Here is a 25,984-nt window from a genome sequence, read left to right as displayed (position 1 = left end):
AATAAAATTGGTCTGGCATTTTGAATTACTTTCGTCACATGATGTAGGAAACAGAACTTATCTACCCTGTCAAGTATAATATAGTGATTTCGCTTCATTTTACAAATTCATTTTTTCATTAATAATTATTTATTATGGATTTTGTAATTTTTGGATATGTTACTATTTGCATCATGACAATTATGTAGGTACCATTTGTTTCACTTGAAATTCAATATTTCGATTTGTTAGTTCAATATAGAACCAAGAATATCTCAAAGTAGCAATACCAAACCATTTTTTTCTTTACATCCAAAAAACTCATTTGAAGGACCATAAAAAAAACCCAAAGAAATATAGTCTTTAGTTTTTTTAAATCAGATCATTAGAATGGGAGTTATGACCATTTAAAGTATTAGAAAACACATGGTTCAGTCGACATTTTGTCTTAAGTTAATCCTATTTAAATGCATATAAGCTGGTGACTGAAAATCGTAGGAAATTTGTACAATTTACAAACTAGCCCATCTTTAAAAAGCTGTATCTTCAGATCTTTTTTCTTTAAAGATATTATGATGAAATTTGAAACAAATTATCACAACACCTTGAAAATTCAGGTGGCTGCATTTATGGCCATTTCACTTGGTAACTTATGGACTAGTTAGCATATTTCATTTTAACGAGTTTAAATAGAAACATCATAAAACAGAATAAAAGTAGGTTAGGCTTTAACATCAGGTGAAGTATTATTGTTACAAGAAAGGTTCCTGTTTTCTTGTAAGTAAGAAAGACATTAGATAAGTGAAAATGAGATTAGGATAAACCGAGATTTGAACTTTGTAAGCAAGGTTCAGAAATGGAATTTCGCATTGTTCAGTTTCACATAAAATTGTTTAGATATGTTTTTGTAAAAGGAATTTTGATTGTTCAATTCTTTTTATGAAAACTGAATTAAAATAAGGTCAGCTAGAAAATAAAGAACAATGCAATTTAAATATGTTGAAAAATAGGTTAGGAAAAAAATAGGAGTGAGAATTCTTTGTCTGCAGAAATGGTTTGGAAACATGTACCGAACATAGGTCAATCACGTTGACAGACACACGTATGACGTCATGGCAGAAATGAATTCTCAATATAGGAGCTAGTTCAGTCAAAGAGAGAGAGAGAGAGAGAGAGTCCAGAGAGGAGTCGAGCAGAGAGAACAGTCAGAGGAGGGTCCCTTTAAAAGCGAAGGGAAAACTTTTAATCATGTAGTCGACTTTGAATTCCTGGATATGATCATCATTTCGACCGGTCAAATAGAATAAAAGAACGTCTCATATTTTTGTAACTGCCGTCTTCGTGTCATCATTCTACCAAATTGAAGGTAATGTGAAATCATCGTTATTAATGAACTTTGTATAACCCATCCAAGTAATGTATCCCCTCTCTATCATAAGTAATGACTGTCCCCTCGGGTGTCAAAAGAATTGATCACCCTCTCAGTCGCTATGTTAAGAATCTACAGAACTGTATAAATGTCTCTTTTTCCCTATTACCATCGTATATGTGTACCCGTCATCTTAAAAAGACGCCATCCCTATGCAACATTATTCTGATGACATTACCATTTGTGAAAAATCCAAGATGGACACAATTCATAGAAAGTATTAAAAAAATATGACTTGTAACGTATTAGATAAAAGGAAATTCTGAACAGATTGCAATTATGTTTTCAAGCACATTAAACTATATCCCATCATTAAAAATTGCAGTATTGTAAGTAGTTCCACTTTTTGTTGGAGATGCCCCTCTATGGGATTAATGGACTATCTCATGATGTCACTTCCTCTGGTGAGGTCACTTCCGGTATCAAGACCGGTGCCCAGCAGTCTGAGATTGGCACATGGCCAAGCAGGTCGTGTGCAAACGCCCTACCGTTGAGGTACGGTATTACTCAACTCACTTTGCCTGTAATATATATGAATACATGTTTCATTCCTAAAAATCCTGTGTTCCTTTCGTTTATCACCATTTAACCCCATAACACTTATATGTGACTTCGAAGAGAACTCATGACTGAAGAATATATTTTGTGAATTACCTTGGGGGTTTGTAGCAAGCATAATCTGTAAGTACTAGGATTTGTTGGAATCATAGATTTTGCAGCTCATTGTACATGGAATTCCTGATTTTCTAGCTCTTCAATTTTAGCAAGATTTCTTAATTTTTCTTTTTTTTTAATCAGTCTATGAACTTTGGACTCTCAATGTATCCTGTTGTTGAACAGAATACTGTGAAATTTCCAGCACACTGAAAATTGTTTGAAACTTAATGATTTGTGGCAAATTCCTGTTAATTGAAGAATATATCCATTTGATAACTTCCTGGTTTCTATATCCATTGTGCAAAAGTTTCACCAACTAATGCTAATATTTAAAATTTGAGAATTATCAGAATGCAAGATTTCACTTACAAAAATAACATAAGGTATTTAATTTTTATTCTTAGTCCAAACTATTTGAAAACATTTAGTGCAAAGTAGGAGATTTTTGTTTGGCTCTTTAGCAGTCTAATAATATAAATACATTTCAGAAAATGAATTTGGTACGTTTTCACAGCGAGTGAAATAACAGAATAAGGATTAAAAATTTTAAAAATATAAAAACATTTTAGCTAAAGAAAATATATACTGAAAAATATGCCTGAAAAGCATAAAAAAATTTCAAGGCTTCATAGAAAAATACACAAAATTATATCCAATATACAAATGCTGATATAAAAAAAAGTTGCATATATAAGGAAGATACCATCCAATTATTTAATAGTATTTTCAAGTTAAATTCAAGTCTTACGGTATCTTGTTTAAATTGTTAAGTGAAAGTACAGAATAGTTACAGAACACCTTCCCCTCCCCATTTTAAGAATGGGTTTCTAAATAATATTATTTCAGCAAGATAACTTCTCTGCATAAATATAAAAAAATATTTGAAACAGTATAATTAAATGTTTTAATATTTCTAGAGTTCACCAAGTAGATAAAAAAAGGATTGAATACTTCATCGTTGTAAGTCAGTTTGAACATACGTTTTGTTTACAAATTTTTTTTTGTGTGTCATAACACACAAAAAAAAATATTTGAAACAGTATAATTAAATGTTGTTTTAATATTTCTAGAGTTCACCAAGTAGATAAAAAAAGGATTGAATACTTCATCGTTGTAAGTCAGTTTGAACATACGTTTTGTTTACAAATTTTTTTTTGTGTGTCATAACACACAAAAAGTCTTGTTATCGGTGCTTATCACCATTTCTATTAATGCGTATGAAAAAAGTGTTCAACCAATTCTCTTCAAATTTTAAGATTAAAGAAATAAATATATTGACTATTAAAATACCATTTGAACAAAGTTTCTATATTGACTTAGCTTTGTACTACAAAGTCTCAATTTTGAAATGTTCCAACTTTTGACTGGAAAGACACCCATGTTTCATTCAAATTCCATGGCAAAGACAATTCTTTTCCCTGGTTGACGAAAAAGATATGAAACTTTATCGACTGGTAGAACTAGCATATTGAGTGTTTACGTCAACACACCCCGACTACATGGTCGCAAAAAGTCATCTACTGCTAGCAAGTATGGTATGCTGGCATACTTTGTTATTAATAGTTAAATTTAGATAAAAATTTCTTGGAATTTACAAATCACAACAAAAATATTAAACCCCAATTAAAAAAAAAAAATTGTGCATCCAGTCATATAAGTTTTATTTTAATGGATGTAGGAGAAATCTACTAATTACAGATTTAAAGACTATGGTTGTTAGATTAAGTAGCAGTGTTTACCCTGTCCAGCACTGAACGGTACATTTTCTGGTGTTGCTACTCAATGATGGCTGCATTGCATACTACGGTAGCAATACTGTACTTGCAATAACCCTTATCCCTGAGTGGCTTCCGGGCCTTGATAAGTGGTGACCACCGTGTAAAAAAAAAAAAAAAAAGAAAAATACAACACTAGCACTGTAATGTTCCTATTTACTTTATAGGGGTAAAAAAAAAAAAAAAAAAAAAAAAAAAAAAAAAAATACAATCGTTATACACAATCTTCAAATTATGAGATAAACGAAATGGACGAGTTTTTACAGGATCAACAAAAGTTGAAGTAATAACTATCAATTTTGGCCTGATTTTCACGAAAAACATTCGTCTAGTTGAAACCACTATCAATAATTTCCCTCATTCTTTATCTGTGCCTAAACTTAAACATAGATTCCATGAACAAAGCTTCATTCTAAAAACTACATGCCTATAGAACTGTTCCATTTTTCTGCTTTCCAACTGACTACAATATGGTCATCTTCAAGTCCAACGTATACAAGTTCTTGATGAGTCACCCCTTAAGTAATCCAATTTACCAAATTTCCACTACTAACGATTACTATGACATTTTCCCATTGACTACCGTACCTCATTATCCTCAAGTGGCCTCCAGGCCTTCATAATTGGTGACTCCTTTGTGAAAAAAAGAAAATTTACTGCCAAACGATATTGGGAATTTGATATGCAGATTTATTTTATCATCAAATTCGGTTTAAAATCCATTCAACATGTTGACATATGTTGGACAGTTTTTAGAAATTGACTTGCAAAATAACCTATCTATGACAGTGATCTAATGGTTAACGATACAGACTGACAACCTGGGTTTCCCAAGTTCGAATTCACTTTGTCCCATATGTTCAATACTACTTAGGATGTTGGCAACCTTCATGTGATCCCTCCTGTAATCCCCAATGTATTTCTAGAAAGAATTCTGACTAGAAAAATATCGGAGAAACCAATGCCAACAACAGAATCTTCAGATACATATGATATGATGATGATCGATGGCCAAGTTTTTATCCCTCTGTCTATCAAGTCTATTCTTATCACTTCCTCCCATGTTTTTCTGTAAACTGAACCTGCTACCTCAACTGTTCTACATCTAGTAAGCCAAGAACTTTACCATTTTAAAATCATGCAAGTTTTAATTATTTGGAGTCATCTCCCTTAGACTTTTCAAGATGGTGTTGCAATAATGTTGCTGTTTGTTTAGCCACAAAATTTAATTAAAAACTACTTGATCAATTTACGTGACTTTTGGTGTACAATATTTTCTTCCTCTTGTGGGTAGGTACAGAATTTTTTGGTACTTGTACAGTTTAATCAAGACATTAAAAAAATGAAAATATCGAAAAAAAAAAAAAAAAAAGGTTATATTGCATGTATTCGTTATGGCACGAAGTTCTCCGAAAAATTTTTTTATTTCATTTCATCAAGTATTTTTTTTTACAGCGAAAAAAACAATTTGTTATGATACCGAGCAAAAAGTTTGATTTTTAGGAAGAAAAGCTAATATTAAATAAAGATGGGGAAGGAGTGTCGGCGCTTTAACTGGAGTTATCTCCCCGTGGCGTCTTTAATAAATTCTATAATGGCTGACTTTAACGCGCTCTCATAAGAACATGTTTTCCGTTGTAAAAAAAAACAAACTACTTGATCAAATTAAATGAAATTTTTTTTTTCAAGATCTTCAGCCCAAAACGGATACGTACAATATAACCGTTTTTTCTTCAATATTTTCATTTTTTAATGTCTTGATTAAACTATACAAGTACCAATTTTCCTTTATCTTTGTTTTTTCATGGAAAGGGGGGGGGGTTCGGACAGGCATGAAACATTGTTACAAATAAAAACTTAGAAATTATTTTTGCCAGGCACAACTGAAATGTGAATAATAATAATAAAAGATGTGAAATTACATTTTATGCAAACTATGATTTTCCATTTTATCAAAAACGGAATCAGCTTTTCTGGATGTTCCATCCTGTTGAATTCCTTGTATTTCCGATTGGAAGTCAAAGTTGTGTGCTACCTCTTTGGAATTAGAAGAAAGAACTGTTGATAGATCACAGAAACCGGAAAGACATTCAGAATTGGAAAATTTTTGTGATTGAACTAACAGTTTAGAATTGTCAGATGAGATCACATTTCTTTGGTTTTTAATAATTTCCCTTGTATTGTTTTCAGTCTGAAAATTGGAAGCGTTATCCAATTCAATCTCTGATAAGTCACTGTCATCAATGTTGGTAAATGTTTGAAATTTCTTTGAGATCTTAGATCCAGAGGGATTACCATTTTCACATGAATTCAGCTTATCCAGAGGTAAAGTGTTAAGACCCTGCAGCATTCGGATGGTGCTTGCAGAAGAGGATGAAAGAAGTTTTGAAGACACAGAAAAGTTTAACATGGTTACGGCAGAAGTAGTTAACGAGGAGTGAGAAAAGGGAGAAGTTGCTTCTTTGGAAAAGGGAGAAGTTGCTTCTTTAGAATTACTTTGGAAATTTGTACACTTTTCACTTTCAGAGGGAATACCCTTTTCATTGTGGCGACCATCACGAATCAGACGAGCAGAATTGGGGTTCAATCTATTTGCTATTTCTTCCTCTCTTATACAAAGTATTTTGTTAGCAGCAATATCAGCTTCATTAGAAATGACACAGTTATTTGTTGAAGACAAATTTTCTGAAGATTGAAAAAATTTGGGCTTTCCATTTTCACTGTCAGTAGAATCGGATTCTAAAAATGCCGGAACATTTTGAGATTTCTTTAATTGGTTACAATATAAACTCAATGCACTGATAGGTCTGTCATCATCATCTTCTGATTGGCTTCTACTAAAAAGCACATTTGGTTCTTTTTCCAGACTATTTTTACTGTTGGTTGAAGCAGATTTCAAAAACATTGGAGTGTGTGGAGATTTTTTTACTGGATCGCAATGTGGACCGATATTACGGATAGACCCATCTTCATCATCGTCTTCGGGTTGGATCTTATTAAAAAGCATGTTTGCTTGTTTTTCTACACTATTTTTACTGTTGGTTGACACAGATTCAAAAAGTACTGGAGTATGTGGAGATGTTTTTACTGGATCACAACGTGAACTGATATTACTGATAGATCCATCATAGTTGTGTTCTGGTTGAATTCTATTAAGAAGCAGGTTTGGCTGTTTTTCCATATTTTTACTGTTGGCTGAAACAGATTCAAAAAGCACAGGAGTATGCGGAGATTTTTTCACTGGATCGTAATGTGAACTGATATTAGTGATAGATCCATCATATTTTGGCTGGATTTTATTAAAAGGCATGCTTGTTTGTTTTTCCATATTCCGAGTGTTGGTTGAAGTAGATTCACTAAATACTGGAACAAGTGGAAACTGTTTTACCTGATTGCAATGTAGACTCATATCGCCATGTTTTGGCTGAGTTCTATGAAAAGGCAGACTTGGTTTTGTTTTTTCAAAACAGCGGTTTTTATCTAAATAATTAGAGTCTGTAAAGGAATGCCGATGTATAAAAGATGACTGACTGATAACAGGCAGCGGAGATTTACGGCTGCCGATTTTAGAAACTGATTGACGAGCATGCGCACGTGTATTTGGACGTTTGTGTTGCGCTTGAATTTGTACACTGTTAGAAACAGGAAAATTATTTGGGGGTTGGTTAATTTTGTCAGCTTCAGTTGTCAATTGAATCTTCGTAGCAGATATACTTGAAGAACGGCCAAGTGTTTTGGAAGTAGATTCAGTAGGTACCGTTTCTGGGTTACTGTTGATCAATTTCTTGTGGTAAGCAAGAAAGTTGGTGAGATTCCCAGTGGTTGAATTGGAATTAACATCTTGTGATGAACTTTTCACTGGAGACAGTTTGGAAATGATTTTGCTGTTAATGTTTGTTGATATCACAGATGGTGAAATGGCGTTATTTTCTATTTCCTCGGAATCATAAGACATTTCACTTTCTTCTTCGGTTGTAGAAGAACTGTCAGATTCAATACTTGACACTGGCATGTCATGATTACAACTTGGAGATTCTGCTGCTGTCAATGTATTCTCGCTTTCTAGGTTTGGCATTTGGTAACTTACAGATGCTTTTAACGAACCAGATTCTTTTATAATTGGGTCATTTTGTTGGAGCTTTTTATGGTAAGAAAGCAACTGGTTCAGCGCACCCGCATCAGTCATCATTGGCTGATCAACAGAAGTTTTCGGAGGAGAATTCTGTGACAAACTGCTCCAGGGGATTTTTTGGCACTCTTCAGAATTGGAAAAAGAGTTCTGTTCTGAGGGATGTACAAAAGAAGAGTTTCTTGAACTACCTGAAGAGATGGGACTTAAGTTGCCAAAATCATCTGAGCAATTTTTTTCAGGAATGTCAGATCGACTTGATACGCAAACAGGAGCTGGAGAATTATTTGCATTTGATCTTCTATAAAAGCCATTCAGGGATTGTAAAGAATCAAATTTAGTGATTGGATGTTCATGTTGCTCAACTTTAGGAGACAAGGATCCATTGGTCTGGAATACATTTTGCACAAAATTCTTCGTTTCTTCACCTACAAGAGAAATAATACAAAATTTAGACCAAAGAAAAAAAATGTAGACAAAATCTTAACTTGTGTCTAAATGCCTAAGTGTGCATGGTTGGATTGTTTCATCTTTATATATAAAACGTAAAATGTGCACATATTATGTATGTCCAGCAAAGGCTTTTTTAGTATAAATAAAGTGAAACCAAGTTGAAACTGAGAACGGTTCCCGTGTTTCGTACAGGGAACGTTCAGAAAGCAATCAGCTTTTGATCAATGTGGGGGAAGCCCCTTATATCAGACAATTGCTATTCGATTGAACGCTCCCCTTTAAATTAGGAGCTGCCCCCCCCCCCAAACATATTGGGGAAACAAAACCAGAAAAACTACTTTACAACCAAAGTTGGGTAAGCAAACTCAAAAATCTGCCTCGCGGTAAAAATTCAGTGCAGAATTTCATTCAGTCTATGGCATGATATTTGACCTCATTAAATCCACGCACCTTGCAATTGTTTTTAATCCTTAAATTGAAACGCTTTTCAGTTACTCTCCCTTGCTAGCCTAGCAATAACATGTCGGGTATTTTTTATACTTTTTTTCCTACCTTCGCCTCTTGGCTTCGGGTTCGATCCTACCTACCCATCAAAATTTTGTTTGTTTTTTTAAAGAAGTTAAACATCGTTTTTTTTGTTTTATTTTATCATAATTAAACAGGGTTATTACTTGACCATTTTGTTTTGATCTACCCCTCCCCCCAACACAAACAAACCTCCAAACACCCAGGCAACGCCGGGCACCCCCACTAGTCTATATACATAAAAGGCAAAATGTGTGTGACCATTTCGTGTATGTTTTCAAAAGGCTTTTCTCGCACACGGTCCCGGGTCATTACTATCGCTTAAAACTGTTTATATAGGTCCTATATCTAGGAATTAGAAAAGCGCGTAGCGTATAGATTTATTTACGTCGATTTTTACAAAATAATTGCTATTTTGGCTTCTCGTGTGTTGATCGGGCTTTTTAGTATAAATAAAGTGAAACTAAACTCAAACGACGTATTCTCGGCATTGCGCCGTGAAAAACGTCCAGAAGCAATCAGCTTTGATCAATCTTGTATATCAGATTCAATCTGGACAATTGGGAGCTGCTTTCCCCCCTCCCCAACATCTGTTGGGGGAAGAAACAGTCAAATTTGGATAAACAAACCCAAACGCTGCGTAACTTCTATTTGACCTTCATAATTAGGTCAAATGGGAGCAGCAGAGTTAACTTTTATTGCGCACGCCTGTTTTTATAGTTAAATAAATAAATAAATTAAAACCTGCTTAACGTTGTCTGTCGCCGTGGCTCAATGGTTAACGTTGCACGTTTTTTTTTTTTTCATACATTAATTTCCAACTCAAGGGTACGGGTTCAATTCTCATACTCACCTACCAAAACATTTTTTTTTATTATTTAACACCCCCCGGAGTTTTGATTTACCTCAAAACACCCGGGCATCGCCGGGTACCCCCCGCTAGTTTATAATATAAATCTCACCTGTCTGTTTAAATGTATGTATGTCTGCCTAAAACTTTTGACAAAGGTGACGGATTTTCACAAGATCGGTATTGTTTTGAAGCTCAACCCTTCGGATTACAAATATCGAAAAATTGGCTAAAAACATTAATTCCTTCACTCTCAACTGGGCACTTTTCTACAAGGAGGGATTGCTTTTTTCACCGATATTTTCGAAAGTCATCCACTCTTTTCGATTGACTAGCCTTAATTTAAACGTTTGCCATTTCCGGTTTGGCGATGGACGCAACGGCAAAGACGTCACGTTTTTTTTTCACATTCTTTTCCTCCTTTACGATACGGGTTCGAAACTGCCGGCCTACTACTACTTTTTTTTTTTTTTGCACAACACATACCTCCAAACACTCGGGCAACGCCGGGCACTTAGGCTAGTTTCTACTACAGGAAGACATGGCACAAGGTCAACTGGGTAGGGAGGCAGCATTCCCAAGGGTAATTTCTGACTCTACAAAATTTGCCATGAATACCTGTTCGTATTTCCTGCTGCGTCAGGAGATTTGTAATAAACCAATCCTTCTTCAAAGAGAGAATATAATACCTAGGAAAGTGCACCTAGGATTATGCTAGTTCTCTAAGTTTGAATGCTAAGACAAATCTTGGAGCAGTTAAATTAAAAGAACTTTCTTCCAGTCTCGTTTCAGCATACCAATACTTTTTCAGTTATGTACTTCCAAATCCACTCAATGTTGGTAAAAGCTTTTAAATATTTCTTCATAGTACAAATTTGTGTAATGCATTTTATTCAGTAATTTTCAAATATAATAAAACAAAACAGAAAAAAAAAGGTCAATATCAGAAGAACTAATGAGTCAGCTGTTTAATTCCAATAAATTGCAAAGTCTGATTCTGCTTTAAGAAATTCTTCACCAGAAATAATTTATCTATACTATATATTTATAGTGGTTTGATTTTTAAAATGCATGTTTTCCAAAATCCTGAAAATCAAAAATTTTTGTTGTACAGTAATACAGTGTCAGCAGCAGTCACCCAAGACAGATTGAACTGGCTTCTCTAGTAGGAGGAAGTTTCATGGGAATATTAAGTTCACAAGTGGTCCCTAATTGCATGTATAAACATAAGTATATTACAGTAACATATAAATAATTACAAAATAAATATACATTTGTAATAATAATTGGTGATTATCTTTTAAAAAGAGGACCACCAGTTAGTATGAAGATAACTGAGTTATCTTCATTTACTAAGTGCATGATTGGTGAAGAGAAAAACTAATAACATTAGTGATTCATCTGTACAGCAGTGGTTTTGGTCAAACAATCCTGGAGGGAGGCCAGTGCCAGAAGCTACCTATGTTAGCTATATGGTCAGAAGACTTATATAGGTTACCTGGATAGAGAAAACAACAAAAATATTAATTTTTTTTTTTTTTTTTTTTTTTTTCATCATGCTAATCTAATATATAAAATTATTTTGTTGGATTATTCTCGGATTTGTCATTGATAGCTTACAATTTGAGAAAAAGATATTAACACTGACATCTGCGTTTCCAATTGTATACACAACACAATTTTGGTAGTGGGGATAAAAATGAATGTAACTTATCTTTATATACCAAAATTTTGGAAACATTTATAAATACAAAACATTTAAAAATTTGTAAACAAAATGTATCTATACATTTCCAATGTTTCGTAGGATGTCCATTAGATTTTTAAACAATATTTCACTAAAAAAAAATCAAGACAGTTTAACAAGAAAAGCGATTCAATAATAAAAATAAAATTAAAAAAATAGCTGGTCTTTTGACTAGGAACGAAGTGTAGTATCTGTTCTGATGCTGCACTTAGTCTATTCTATCCTTGATCAGTGAAGAAGTCTTTACAGACTGTAGCTGTTTTAATTTTTGCTCCAATTCAGAGTTATCCTTTTGGTTAGTTGAACCCATTCAAAACCAACCTTATTTCTAACATGCTTTCATGGAGAGGCAACAACACTAGGTAGAGACAACAAGTATAATTTTTTTTTTTATTAGTGTCAATTTTCACTAACTACACCTCCTCACGATAATTAGCTTTTAAAGTAACCTATTTATGGGTATGTCTGTTTATCCCTAAGGTTCATTTTTATCACTTCCTCATATGTTTTCCTATGCCTTCTTCTGTGAACTGACCTTGCTACCTCAACTGTTCTACATCTAACCCAAAAACCCTCATTCATTCTTTCAATCTGTCCATACCATCAAAGTCTCCTGCTCTGCACATATACCTATACTATCTAGATTTAATCTTCCTCTAAAGTCATCAGAACAAAGCCAGTCTTTAAAATTACACATCAATTGTATCATTCTCATATCATTTCTTTTCATGCAATGCATGTCCTCAACTCTCACTGGTCACCTTTTAAAACAATGAATTTTCTTGGACTCTACAACAAGGAGTATGTATGTATGACGGCGGCATTTACTCCGATTTGTTGAACTAGCTTCCTTCAAAGGAGGAAGTGTGAAGAGAGTATTAAATTCACAAGTTGCATGTATATCCCGGTCAAGGAAGATGATGTTAAATTTATGTAATTCTTGCAGTGAGAGGCGAAAAGACATCCTTTAACATACTTGGTATTCCTAAATGGTCACCCATCTGGTACTGATCAAGCTCAATGTTGCTTAACTTTAGTGATTATGCCATATATACAACAAAGAGTAATCTCCACTATTATATAAAAGAAACTTTGTGTGTGTTTGTGAGTTCGTTTCCTATGGACTTGAAAATGGCTGGGCTGATTTTTTATGAAATTTCATACAAAAGTACTTTATGTGCCTGGCAGTGTTCTTAAAAAGATTTTGTATCGGAATGTCTTTGATAAGTATCAATAATTCAAATCATTCGATGAAAGAAGAAACAGGTGCTTTTGACACCTTACGTAGAGTAACATCACAAGTACATTTGAGAAGTTTTATTATCACACAAGCAGAAAGGCTCGGCATATAAAATCAACAGCAGGTTCTTCAATATGACAAAAATTCGGCAAATGTGTATTTCAGCGGTGTAAATTATTTGACCACTAAAACTGGTGGCCATAAAGTGGGGTGATCATTATACATTAAATTATTTTAGAAAAGTGATCCCCCACTTTCTTTAAACTAACATTTCTTCATATCTTGGAAACTACTCGTTTGCTGGAATTTTAAACGTTATTTTCGTTTTTAACATCCTCAAAAACTTATGTCTTAATTTTCCAATTTTTTTTTTTTCTAGAGTGTAGAAAGTCGATTGTCTGTCCCTTGCTGATCTTATATTCCAAACATTCCCAATAGGTGTCGCTAGCAGTGTATCATTCATAAACAAGATGGTGTGAAGTCATTCTTTGATAAAATGTCTCATGTTTAATTTTCTTAAATAAAAAAAACCTACTTGATCGATTTACGTCATTTTTGGAATATTACATCTTCATGCAGTGACAAGTACGTTCATTATAAAGATTTTTTACAGATTTTTCTTGTAAAAGTTTTTTTTTTGGTCCGTTTATAGAGAAGCACCAATTAGTTTTTATAAATAATTGCTAGAATTATAGAGAAGCACCAACTAATTTTATAAAATCGATAGTAGGTTTTCTACAGTGCAATGTAGACTACAATATATTGTGGACTAAGTTACTGTGAGAGCTCCTGTGAAGCTCCCTTCTGGTGCATCGCGATGGGTCTCCAACTAGAGCAAGCGATCAATCGATTTGATTGAAAATCAATCAATTTTGATAATAAAATTATGTGTAAAACATTTGTTGATCATCATTCAATCCTGGGCAAGGTCGGGTCTCCCTGCTAGTAATAATTAAAAAGCAAAACTAAAAACTTACCAAAGCTTTTGTTAATCACAGGATCTTTGATTGCATAACCTTTATCAATGAGTTCCTCATTGAGGGACAATATTTCGTCATTGCTTGAAAACCTTAAGTAAATCATGGCAAGCAATTCACTTTCTCCTCCCCTTGATTTTATCACAGCTTGAATGGAACTTGCACCTGAAACAAAACAGATCAAAAATTAAAATTGTGAATTAAATTAATGAATCTGAAGTCACCATCAAATTGAAGAATTCCTCTACATAAACAAAAAAAAAATCAAAATGAAGAAAAAAAATCTGTAAGCACCCATGATGAAATGAAAATATATTCCAAAAATTGCACAAATTGATCAAGTAGTTTTATTTTTAGAAAGAAAATAATTTTTAAGCGATTAATAGGAATTCGTAGGCATTACAAATATAGTAAGTATAAATTATTTCCCTGATAAGTACAGTTATCTCCCTTGTTTCTTGAAATTTTTTTTCTAAATGGTGGGCAAGGCAGTCACTCCTCGGATACTCATAAAATTAGAATTTATTGAAAATAAAGCTTTAGCAAGGAATCACTCACAGATAGTATCTCAATAAAAACACTGGTCCTCATCTGACATCAGGAAGGGTATCTCGCCTATAAAAATTTTGCCTCACTTAACGAAATGAAATAAAAAGAAACCTGATTAGAGATACATTTGAAAGTCAATTTCTAAAAGCTGTCCAACACATGCCAACATGGAAAATGGACATTAAACTGATAATGATTATGATGAAAGAAATAAAATCATTGTAACCCTTTTTGGGAAAGCAACCATGGTACAAGCAATTGTGTTCTTTTTAAATTAAAAAATGAATGTGCTCAAAACCTAGACATAGCACCAATCTAGTTATAGATTATAATTAATTGTCTTACAGCCATAATGTTATTATTATAATATATATATATATATATATATGATAATATAATATTATGATGTCTTACGTCATAATATTTAGATACTCTTGAACCTCTTTTTGGACAAGAATAATCTCTCTTTGATACAACTGGTGTTTACATTAGAAAATGCTTCCGGCTCACAAATTTGTAATCTGCCTCTTATTTAGTGCACTCTCTATCTGTATCTAAAACTAAACAGGAATTCCAATAGCAGAGTTTCTTTCCTAGAACTATTCGTCTGTAGAACACAACACTGTGTGTCTGCATACTGACTGACTAAAACATTATCTTCAAATCTAATGTGAATAAATTCCTATTGAGCTCTCCTTTTAAATGAACTAGCTCTACCCACCATAGTTCCACCATAACTGATCATACTGTCTTACCATTTACTCAACACTTAACCCTTTATTATAGAGTGGCCTCCAAGCTTTAATAAGTGCTAATCTCCCAAGTAAAAAAAAAATAAAAAATAACAAGTGAAGCATGCATGGTCCCCATCCCCCGTGAGTGCACAGTGACCGAGGCATAAAAAAAATGACCAAGTTCAGCCCCCCCCCCATTTAGCCTCAAAAGCCGCAGGGAGACGTCAAATACTGGTGAAAATGAACAAATGGTGCAGTTTTAGGCCTTAACATATGTAACTTTGAGTTCTGCACTATGCAAAAAAAGAAATGACTAAGTCCATCATTTGCCCCCCACCTCCCCAATTTAGCCTCAAAAGTCCCCAAGGCCTTTAAATTTGAGTTCAGCACCATGCAAAAAGACATACACAGAAAATTTTGGACAAATATGGTAAAATAGTAAAAAAAAAAAAAAAAATGGAGTGTTTTTATTAGAACTAAAAGAGCCCCTGGGGCACACCCAAGAGTTATCGCGAAGTATAGACTAACAAAATTATATAGAAATCAGTTACAACTTTTCAGAAAGTTTTATAAAAATCCAAAGCATCAATTTTTTTTAATAAGCACAAAAGTGTCAATTTTAGCCTTTTTTAACCCGAAGCAGGCAACCAGAGTTTTCCCAGAAAATCCGTTCTGTTACTTTTTTTTTTTTTTACTCATATCATGTTTAATGTTTGTGCAAAATTTCAAAAAATTCCAAGGCGTAATTATTGAGGAAAGTGCACACAGACAAACGGACAGGGGTGAACTTACAGGTCCACCCTCTTTTTGTCGGGGGGTTGGCACCTTCACATTAGTTAGAGGTCATCCAAACCAGTATTAATATTTGAGCAGGCTTTTTTTTATACCTTAATGGCCTTGCCAGTTAGGTTATCATTCTAGTGGAGTCAACCAATTCTCAGACTAGAATAAGCATGTTTAGTGTCTTGGTTCAGTGCAACTTGTATTTATTTTGGTATTATGCTTCATATTTTCTGTTCTAAGTCAATGAAAGATTTTCTTCAAGACTAAGGCAAATTTAATTTTTGTTCTAATATAGAAAGTCCCTTTTGAGGGAGCTGGATTTTATCCACATTAAAAAACGTCCTTCTGTTTAACTCTGCCTTCATGGAGAAGCAAGTACATAAGGATTCTCAGACTATAGTCAAAAAACCAGATGACCTTGCCATATATTATTCTCTGTGTGATATGTTTTCACAAATTGAGATTTCCTAATTTTAATTTTTATTTATTGCGAACTATTATCCTCACTTTTTCTTAGTTGTTGTTTCACAACGTTTCGGCCAACTATTCCTCTGGCCTGTAAACAATATCGATATTTCAGAAGTTAAGAGTTTTAAATAAGCAGAAATTCTTTTTCAAAGATAAACAATATAACCATCACTTTTTTTTTTTTTTTTTAATAGTTGGCCGAAACGTCGTGAAACAAGTAAAAAGATGAGGATAATAGTCCGTAATAAATAAATCAATAAATACGCATCTCAACAATGAACTCCAATTAAATAATATATATTGAGACTTCCTGTATATAAAGTCACATATTCTGTCTCTATTCACAGTATTATGGTGGGTGATTTTGCAAAATGTCAACAAACATCTGACCTCTAGACAAGGGAAAAGTAACACTAAATGAAGAGAGAGAGAGAAATGTGAGTGAAAGAGAAACAGCATAAAAAAAAACAAATGATATTAAGGTTCAAACCATTAATATCTTTCTAACTGAACAAAGATAAAGAATATCTCTTACAGTTAATCAACGTTTTAATATGTACAGCTGCAGAAGTATCCCATTTTTTACAGGGCCTGAAAAAGAAAAAAAAAATTAATAGCTTATAAAATCTGGATTTTATCGATTATATTATAAAACTCAAATCATCTTGCTTGGGCGTTGAAACTGTTCCTGATTCCACTTCACGATGCACATGTGTAAAGAAAAAACAAAGCCATAAAAGCTTTTTTTTTTTTTTTTTGCATTTGAAATATGCAAATAAGAAAACTGCAAATCACTTTTTCATTTTTTATATCAGTATTTTACGAATTTTATTTATATTTTTCATTGCAAGTTTGAATCATTTTCAAACAAAAAACAAATATTTATGATTTAATGTCTTTCATATATTATGCAATTGACAGTTTAAAGACAACAAAATTACTCGAATCAGCTTCCCCAGTCATTGAAACCGTGTTAATAAAAAGAAAATACTTAACTATCAACATATACATCTAACTTTTTTTTATAAATCTATATAATTATAAAACTCAAATGACCTTGTAATGGGTGTTATAACCTAACATCCAGTTTATGACTTCCGGTTGCGTACATAAACAAATAATCAATGTGATAATAAAATGTATTGTTTTACTGTGTACATTTTCAGCATCGCAATTGTTTTTTTCGCATTAAAATTATCCAAATAAACAATTGTTAATACTTTCTGCTTTTTTTTTTTTTTTTACATTGTTCATTTCCGTATTACGTTTAAGTTATTTTAACGCAATTTTCTTACAAATAAATCTACTTTAACCTGTTGACAACCATAAGAGCATTTTACAACGGCAATTTACCCACTGCCTTCATTTTTTATTTTTATTTTTTTAATCTATTCTCCATTTTTTTAATACACTTTTCTAAAAAAACATTCATACATTTTCTTCTACACTACCAACATAACTTGAAAATGTTTTTTTAATTAGCGTTACAAATAAACAATCAACGTGACAATAAAACGTATTGTTTTACTGTGTACATTTTCAGCATCCCAACTATTTTTTTTTTTGCGTTTAAATTAAAAGATATATCAAAATTTGAATTTAACTTTAAGCATTATGGTATCTGTTCAGTGCACATTTACCTATAAGTTTGGCAAACCACTTATAATTCAATTGCTTTAAGTTTTTTTTTTTTTTTTAAATAATCAATTATAATAAACAGAACGACTCATAGAAATCTGTCTATATTCTTTTTTCATTTTAATATACTTTCATAGAAATGTTTCTGTTATGTCACAAAAAACTATTTTCTTTACGTCACAAGTGTCACGCTCATACATTAATTCCATAGCTAATATAACATACTGATCCAAGGGTAGTCTAGTATTTTTAAAAAATTGGTTTGTATTGCAAATAAAAACAAAAAAATCGGGCAAGATTGAAAATTGAGTGGTAAAATACTCTCGATCCCTACATCACATAAAAGGAACCAAATCTTCTAATCATCGTTATGTTACTATGCAAATGATATGTAAACAATAATATCGATATTTCAGAAGTTAAGAGTTTTAAATAAGCAAAAATTCTTTTTCAAAGATAAACAATATAAACACAACTTTTTTTTTTTTAAATATTAAACACTTCATTTATCTTAAACAATCATAAGTTCTGAACATTTTAAAAATACACAGAAACACTTCAAAACATGTATGTGTGTGCGGCAGGGGAGATTTTTTTTTTTTTTTAAAGATTTGCTTTAAAAAGGTCTCACTGTTAAATATTACTTAATTACTATTTCCGATATTTTTAAGGCTGTTAACAAAATAAAAAAATAGGGTGACCATGTACAATGCATACTCCCTGTTTGTATTTTTTTTTGTCTTTTTTTCAACAGATTACACCCCTCTTATATAAAGGATTTTCCATTTAATCTAAAGGCAATGATGTTAAGACATTTATTATCAAATGTATTCTGTACGTTTTTCATTGGTTGCCATGTTTGTTTTTGTGCGTGCATGCATTCAATTTTTGTGCATTTATGTAGCAATACACATGAAAAAATTGAAATAGCTTGAAATATTTCAATATTGGTATGCATAGAAAGAGCTTGATGAGCGAAGAAAGAATCTTTTTAAATTTTTTAAATCTGATTAAAATTAAGGAAGTTATGGCTATTTTTGTGCCTCACACGTTTGGATATTTTTCCCTCTTTAAGACCATATGCGTTTCGTCACATTTTTTACACTACTTTTTCAGTAAAAATGTCATATCTTTGTTAAAACACAAGACTAAAAAAATGAAATTTACCATATAAGTGTATTTTTGTACAAGGAATCAGAATATGCAACTGAAAATCTCCCAAAGTTTATGGTTTCCAAATAATCTGCAGTAAATGTGCATAAATATACAGCAATTCCTTAAAAATGCCATGTATCCATAAACAGAAAAGAAGTTGGAGAACTCAAAGTTGAATTGTAATGTGCTTTATGTACAAAAAACTTAAATCTAAACATAAGACCATTTAAAAATGAATATATTGCAATATTTCTTTGGTATTATTATAGATTAACACCTTCTGTTTAACCCCACTCAACTCCTTCTGACCACCCCTCCAAAATGTGATTCTACCTTTTTAGGAAATTATGTATAAAATGCCATGAAAAACTTTAATGAAAGATAAACAAATTATTTTAGAATTGAATGTAAAATAATTTCCTATTACAGGTCATTCTAGCATTTTAGGGCAGTTAACTTTTTTTTCTATGGGAAAATATGCATGCTTTTTTTTTTTTTAAGATGATTATGTGTAGTTTTAAGAGGGTTTGTATTACTATACACATAGATTTGAAAAAGTTGTCAAAAAAACAAATATATAACAAATAAATGTTATCAAAAGCAAGTTACTTTTCTACCTAACTGGATAATTTTTTAGTGTTTTTATTTAATGCAACATGTTTATTCAGCTTGAAAACAGTGTTTACCGATGTTTTGGAAAATTTAAAATGGCGCCCGACTCTCTTGAAACGGTAAGTTTGGGGAAAAGAATTAAAAATAAAAAAGTAGACAAAATACTGCTAGAAACTCGCTCAATATATGTTACCGTGACATAGGCTGACATATATTCGGTGAGTTTTTAACAGTATTTTGTATAGTTTTTTTTATTTTTAACTCCTTTTCTCAAACTTACCGTGTCAAAGAGAGTCGGGCCGGGCGCCATTTTTAATTTTCCAATACATCGGTAAACACTGTACGTTTTTCGAGCTGAATAAACATGTTACATTAAATATAAACACTAGAAAATTATCCAGTTAGGTAGAAAAGTAACTTGCTTTTGATAACAACAAAAAAAGAAATGGTCAAAAATATTTCAGTCACTTGACAGTATTAAGATTAACACCTCTTCTGATTAGTTCCCAAATTTCATGAAGAAATTCTTCATACAATTACGGTACAGACCTTTAGAAAACAGGGGGGGGGGGTCATTACAAAACCTTACCGAAAACGCCATTTTATGACGTTCACATTTTTATCACTTTATTTGCTTAAAACTCTTAAAATATATAATGTACATTCATATTTATTAATTCATTTGAAAGTATATTCATTTCCGAACAAAACAGTAGTAATTTGAAGACTTGAAGTGCTTTGGTTTAAAAAATATGGCTATTTTAGTAGAACTATCTTGAAATCTGTGATTATCCAAAGTGTTTTTTCGTCCGTGTGTATTACTAATTTATGCATTAATTTTATATAGTCACTTACACTTTCATACATTAATTCTGTATACTCACTATTCCATAGCTAGTATTTTACAAAGCAAAGTCAAAACATTACTTTTAACATTAAAAATATAAGATGAAACATTTTTAGATACATACAAGTACTCCTACAAGTATAACAATATTTGGATGTGGGTGTTAGAATTTTCTACATATAGGGAATATTCCACTAGAAATTTCAGTTGGAAAATTAAGCTAACGTATTTAGGAAATATCATGGCAGAAAGTTGATATTGCAAAGCCCAGAAAATTTTGTCTCATGGATTTTAAAAGTTGAACCGAACGAATGTATTTTTTTCGGTTTTTCCAAGCATCCTTGTAGGGATGGTTGGAAAGAGATTAATACTATGTAGTTGTTGAAATAAATTTGCTTTATGTTACGGATTAATCTTCATCATATGATCATAAAAAAAAAAAAAAAAAATTATATATAAAATAAAAATAATTGTTGAAAACTGTAATGGTATTTGTTGCTGTTGTTCTCTGCATCACGTATAGACGTTGTCAAAGCATGTTGGTTTGAAGCTGTGGTCAATACCAGGTCAGCTATTCGCGGTTCCAGCAGCACACTCCATAGAGGAAAGAACACAGGATCAGATCGGCATCTTGATTCACCATGCTGAGCCAGGTTTTCAGCTGACCACCATGTCACTTCTTCCAACCCTGGAGTGGGGCTGGGTTGATAGTGGCACGGATGAAGTCATCTGGTTGCCGGCACAGAGTGTGACCAAACCATCAGAGACATCTTCGAAGGAGTGTCTGTTTGAGGGATGAACCCGAAGGATGTGGGGTAAACATTGGTGATCAAACACTTCCAGTCTGCACAGGTCACAAACTCATACTGGCCAGGTTTCGCATCCGTATAGAAGAATGATGCGGACAAGAGCTTGGTATATTCAAATTTCTGAACCGAGCTGGATTTCATTTCTGGACCAGGGTCGGTAGCAGAAGGTGATATTGATACGGTTGCCAATATTCTCTTCACCTTGGCCTGTTGCAGTGATAATAGAGTTCACGTATTTGAAACTTTGGATCTCTTCAAAGATTTCTTTGTTGAGGAAAATTAGTTGTGAATTGGTTGTGAATCCAGCTGCTAGTAATTTTGTCTTTGTTGCGTTAATCTTCATCTTTGAAGCAAAAATCTGCATCTGAGTAATGGCTGCTTGAATGTCATCAAAGCTTTCACCTAAGGTAGCTATATCATCAGCATAGTTGAGGTCAGAGATGTGTAGGTCATAGCTCACCATGACACCTGGTAAATTGGCTAGAGTTGGAAGTGACCCAGTTGATAGCAAAGTTGTAATGACATACATTCTCAAAATCAAATTCATCATTTTTCAATCTTCTCATAATATTCTTCAACATTCAACTGACAATTACATCTGTCTCATAAATCCTCAATTGGCTTTTGGCCTTAATAAGCAATGACTCATTAGTAAAAAAAAAATCTTTTAAATTAACAGAAAATGCATACATACATTTGAAAAGCTGTCAGCATTGGGTCCACAACCAAAGAAAGTGGCTGAAGTCCATAAAGAGCAAAAACTTTGACTTGGAATGGAACAGTTAGAAATCGTGGAGGAATTTTCTGAATTCTAGAAAAGAGAAAACATAATTCGAACAAATTAAATAAAATTAAAAACAAAAGTAGGATGCGTGTAATTTAAAAAAAAAGATTCTTTTTTTTTTTTTTTTTTTTACATAGGCATCACCACATTATCAAGGCCAAGAGGCCACTCAAGGATAAGGGTTAAAGAGTGTACAGTAGAAATTGGACAATATAGTAGCAATACACATGAAAAAATTGAAATAGCTTGAAATATTTCAATATTGGTATGCATAGAAAGAGCTTGATGAGCTAAGAAAGAATCTTTTTAAATTTTTTAAATCTGATTAAAATTAAGGAAGTTATGGCTATTTTTGTGCCTCACACGTTTGGATATTTTTCCCTCTTTAAGACCATATGCGTTTCGTCACATTTTTTACACTACTTTTTCAGTAAAAATGTCATATCTTTGTTAAAACACAAGACTAAGAAATGAAATTTACCATATAAGTGTATTTTTGTACAAGGAATCAGAATATGCAACTGAAAATCTCCCAAAGTTTATGGTTTCCAAATAATCTGCAGTAAATGTGCATAAATATGCAGCAATTCCTTAAAAATGCCATGTATCCATAAACAGAAAAGAAGTTGGAGAACTCAAAGTTGAATTGTAATGTGCTTTATGTACAAAAAACTTAAATCTAAACATAAGACCATTTAAAAATGAATATATTGCAATATTTCTTTGGTATTATTGTAGATTAACACCTTCTGTTTAACCCCACTCAACTTCTTCTGACCACCCCTCCAAAATGTGATTCTACCTTTTTAGGTATAAAATGCCATGAAAAACTTTAATGAAAGATAAACAAATTATTTTAGAATTGAATGTAAAATAATTTCCTATTACAGGTCATTCTAGCATTTTAGGGCAGTTAACTGTTTTTTTTTTCTATGGGAAAATATGCATGCTTTTTTTTTTTTTTTTAAGATGATTATGTGTAGTTTTAAGAGGGTTTCTATGCAATGAGAATATGGGGAGGGTTGCCATTCGGACTTTGAATTAATTGTAGGGCTAAGGAAAATTATGTGTGAACATACTGAAAACTTGACAGAGACAAAGCTAACAAAACAATATTAGAAGGGGGAGCGGTTAGTTTCACAAAAATTTAATGTAAAATAATTCATCATTTCCTGGCCGTTCTAGCATTTTAGGACAGTTAACCAATTTATTTTTATGTGTATTTTTCTTTAAGGAAGGATCTATTTTTTGTTTGTTTGTTTTAGATGCTTGTATGTGGCTTACAGAGGTATTTTGTTGGGGGGGGGGGGCTTGCCACTCGAACTTAGTGTTATTGTTAGGGTTAAAGAGTGTTTTAGGAGGAGACTTGCCACACATAATTTGTATTAGAGGTGAAGTTAAGAGCTTTTTTTCAAAAAGAGCGTTCAAAAATTTGTTGATTTCTATTTTCGAGGTTGAAGGTGTTAATTCCATAGGCCGTTTATACTACGCTGGAGCAGGTTGTAAAAATATCTTTCGCTTAATAAGTAGAAAAAAAAAAAATAACGAAATAAAAAGCTTCCTAATTGTAGTTTCATGTGTTTTCTAACTGCTTTTAAAATTTCAAGAATATTGATATAGATTTTGAGGGTTTGTATTACTATACACATAGATTCAAAAAAGTTGTCAAAAAAACAAATATATAACAAATAAATGTTATCAAAAGCAAGTTACTTTTCTACCTAACTGGATAATTTTTGAGTGTTTTTATTTAATGTAACATGTTTATTCAGCTTGAAAACAGTGTTTACCGATGTTTTGGAAAATTTAAAATGGCGCCCGCGCCGCCCGACTCTCTTGAAACGGTAAGTTTGGGGAAAAGAGTTAAAAATAAAAAAGTAGACAAAATACTGCTAGAAACTCGCTCAATATATGTTACCGTGACATAGGCTGACATATATTCGGTGAGTTTTTAACAGTATTTTGTATAGTTTTTTTTTTATTTTTAACTCCTTTTCTCAAACTTACCGTGTCAAAGAGAGTCGGGCCGGGCGCCATTTTTAATTTTCTACGGTAAACACTGTATTTTTTTCGAGCTGAATAAACATGTTACATTGAATAAAAACACAAAAAATATATCCAGTTTGGTAGAAAAGTAACTTATCTTGCCTTTGATAACATTTATTTGTTATATATTTGTTTTTTGACAACTTTTTTGAATCTATGTATAAACGAGATTTTGATACTTATTTTGATTTTGAAAAAAAAAACATTTGTGGCTGTTCGCAGTAAAACATTGTTTTAATTCGCTGTTCAAAACTAATTTAAAGAATAAAAGTGCATGCAAGCTATATATCTACAAAAGTTGTTGTTTTTTTAACCATGTTTTTAAATTTAACGAGATTTGTGAGAAATTGCAACAGATTTATAATGCCGAATTGGTTAGGATTGTTGTTATTATATATTCTGAAAACCGAATAGTTCTAAACTAATGTTATTCTGATAACAAAATAGCTCTAATTAAACATAAGAACATTTATATTCATATTTTCATGTTTTTCTTAATTCGTTCTTGAATAAAAATTAAAGAACGCGTGTTTGTTTACAACTGTGCTATCGCTGATTCTACAGGCTGGAGCTGCTGCTGCTGCTGCTTAAACTTCATTTGACCAAATTCGATAATTAGAAACAATTTTTTTTTTTCGGGTAGGTCCTTTTAAATTATCAATTACCGCGGTCCTACTCAACATAAAACAATACTTTTAATTGATAAAGATAGTAAAAAGATTGATTTACTTACTACTGGGTGTCCGAAGAATTTTTTTTTCAAAATGTTCAATACTCGTCATATTAAAGTCTTATTTTTAACACGACAAAAAAAGAAATGGTCAAAAATATTTCGGACACTTGACAGTATTAAGATTAACACCTCTTCTAATTGGTTCCCAAATTTCATGACGAAATTCTTCATACAATCACGGTACGGACCTTTAGAAAACAGGGGGGGTCATTACAAAACCTTACCGAAAACGCCATTTTATGACGTTCACATTTTTATCACTTTATTTGCTTAAAACTCTTAAAATATATAATGTACATTCATATTTATTAATTCATTTGAAAGTATATTCATTTCCGAACAAAACAGTAGTAATTTGAAGACTTGAAGTGCTTTGGTTTAAAAAATATGGCTATTTTAGTAGAACTACCTTGAAATCTGTGATTATCCAAAGCGTTTTTTCGTCCGTGTGTATTACTAAATATAGTAATCATTAGTAATGAAAATTTAGTAAATTTGATAACTTATATGGAACGGCTCATCAAGAACTTATTTACTTTAGACTTGAACACAACCATATTGTAGTCAGCCGGAAAGCAGGAAAACGGAAGACAATTCCACAGGCGTGCAGTTCTAAGAAAGAAGCTTTGTTCATGGAATCTACGTTTAGGTTTAGGCACAGATAAAGAGTGTGGGAAATTATTGATAGTGTTTACAGCTAGACGAGTGTTTCTTGTGAAAGTTTGGCGAAAGGGGACCATAGATTGGAGCTCAGTCGAACACTTTCCATGAAAATAACGATACATCAGAGACAAACTCGCAACATCTCTTCTGTGAGATAGAGGTTGGAGCGAAGAGAAAAGGACATCTCCTACGAGGCTATGAAGTCTATTTTGAACTCTATCAAGGCAGGACAAGTCCTTTCTAGCAGCTCCTGCCCAGATGTGGCAACAGTATTCCATCTTTGGACGTACCTGGCTCTTATATAGATAGAGAATAGCATCAGCAGTGAGATATCTACCGGATCGATAGAAAGATCCCACCATTTTTCCAGCGGCCTTGGCAACAGATTTGATGTACGTGTTC

At 32.5% G+C, this 25,984-nt stretch overlaps 1 protein-coding gene across 2 annotated transcripts in view; it reads right to left on the bottom strand.

Annotated features, from left to right (window-relative positions):
* Positions 1 to 25,984, bottom strand: part of LOC145277630 (uncharacterized) — a 195,434-nt gene that overhangs the window by 152,767 nt on the left and 16,683 nt on the right. For both annotated transcript variants that reach the window (XM_080129188.1, XM_080129189.1), the window contains exons 6-9: positions 22,051 to 22,167; positions 16,831 to 16,886; positions 13,762 to 13,926; positions 5,763 to 8,397 (exon numbers count right to left, since the gene is read on the bottom strand). In XM_080129188.1, coding sequence (XP_079985314.1) covers positions 5,763 to 8,397; positions 13,762 to 13,926; positions 16,831 to 16,886; positions 22,051 to 22,167 — 2,973 coding nt within the window. The remainder of the gene's footprint in view (positions 1 to 5,762; positions 8,398 to 13,761; positions 13,927 to 16,830; positions 16,887 to 22,050; positions 22,168 to 25,984) is intronic.

Source organism: Euprymna scolopes, chromosome 6, assembly GCF_053919585.1.
Source record: "Euprymna scolopes isolate OS-2025 chromosome 6, ASM5391958v1, whole genome shotgun sequence".
Taxonomy (NCBI): domain Eukaryota; kingdom Metazoa; phylum Mollusca; class Cephalopoda; order Sepiida; family Sepiolidae; genus Euprymna; species Euprymna scolopes.
Note: the sequence above shows the minus strand (reverse complement) of the source record. Positions and strands in the feature narration are given on the sequence as shown.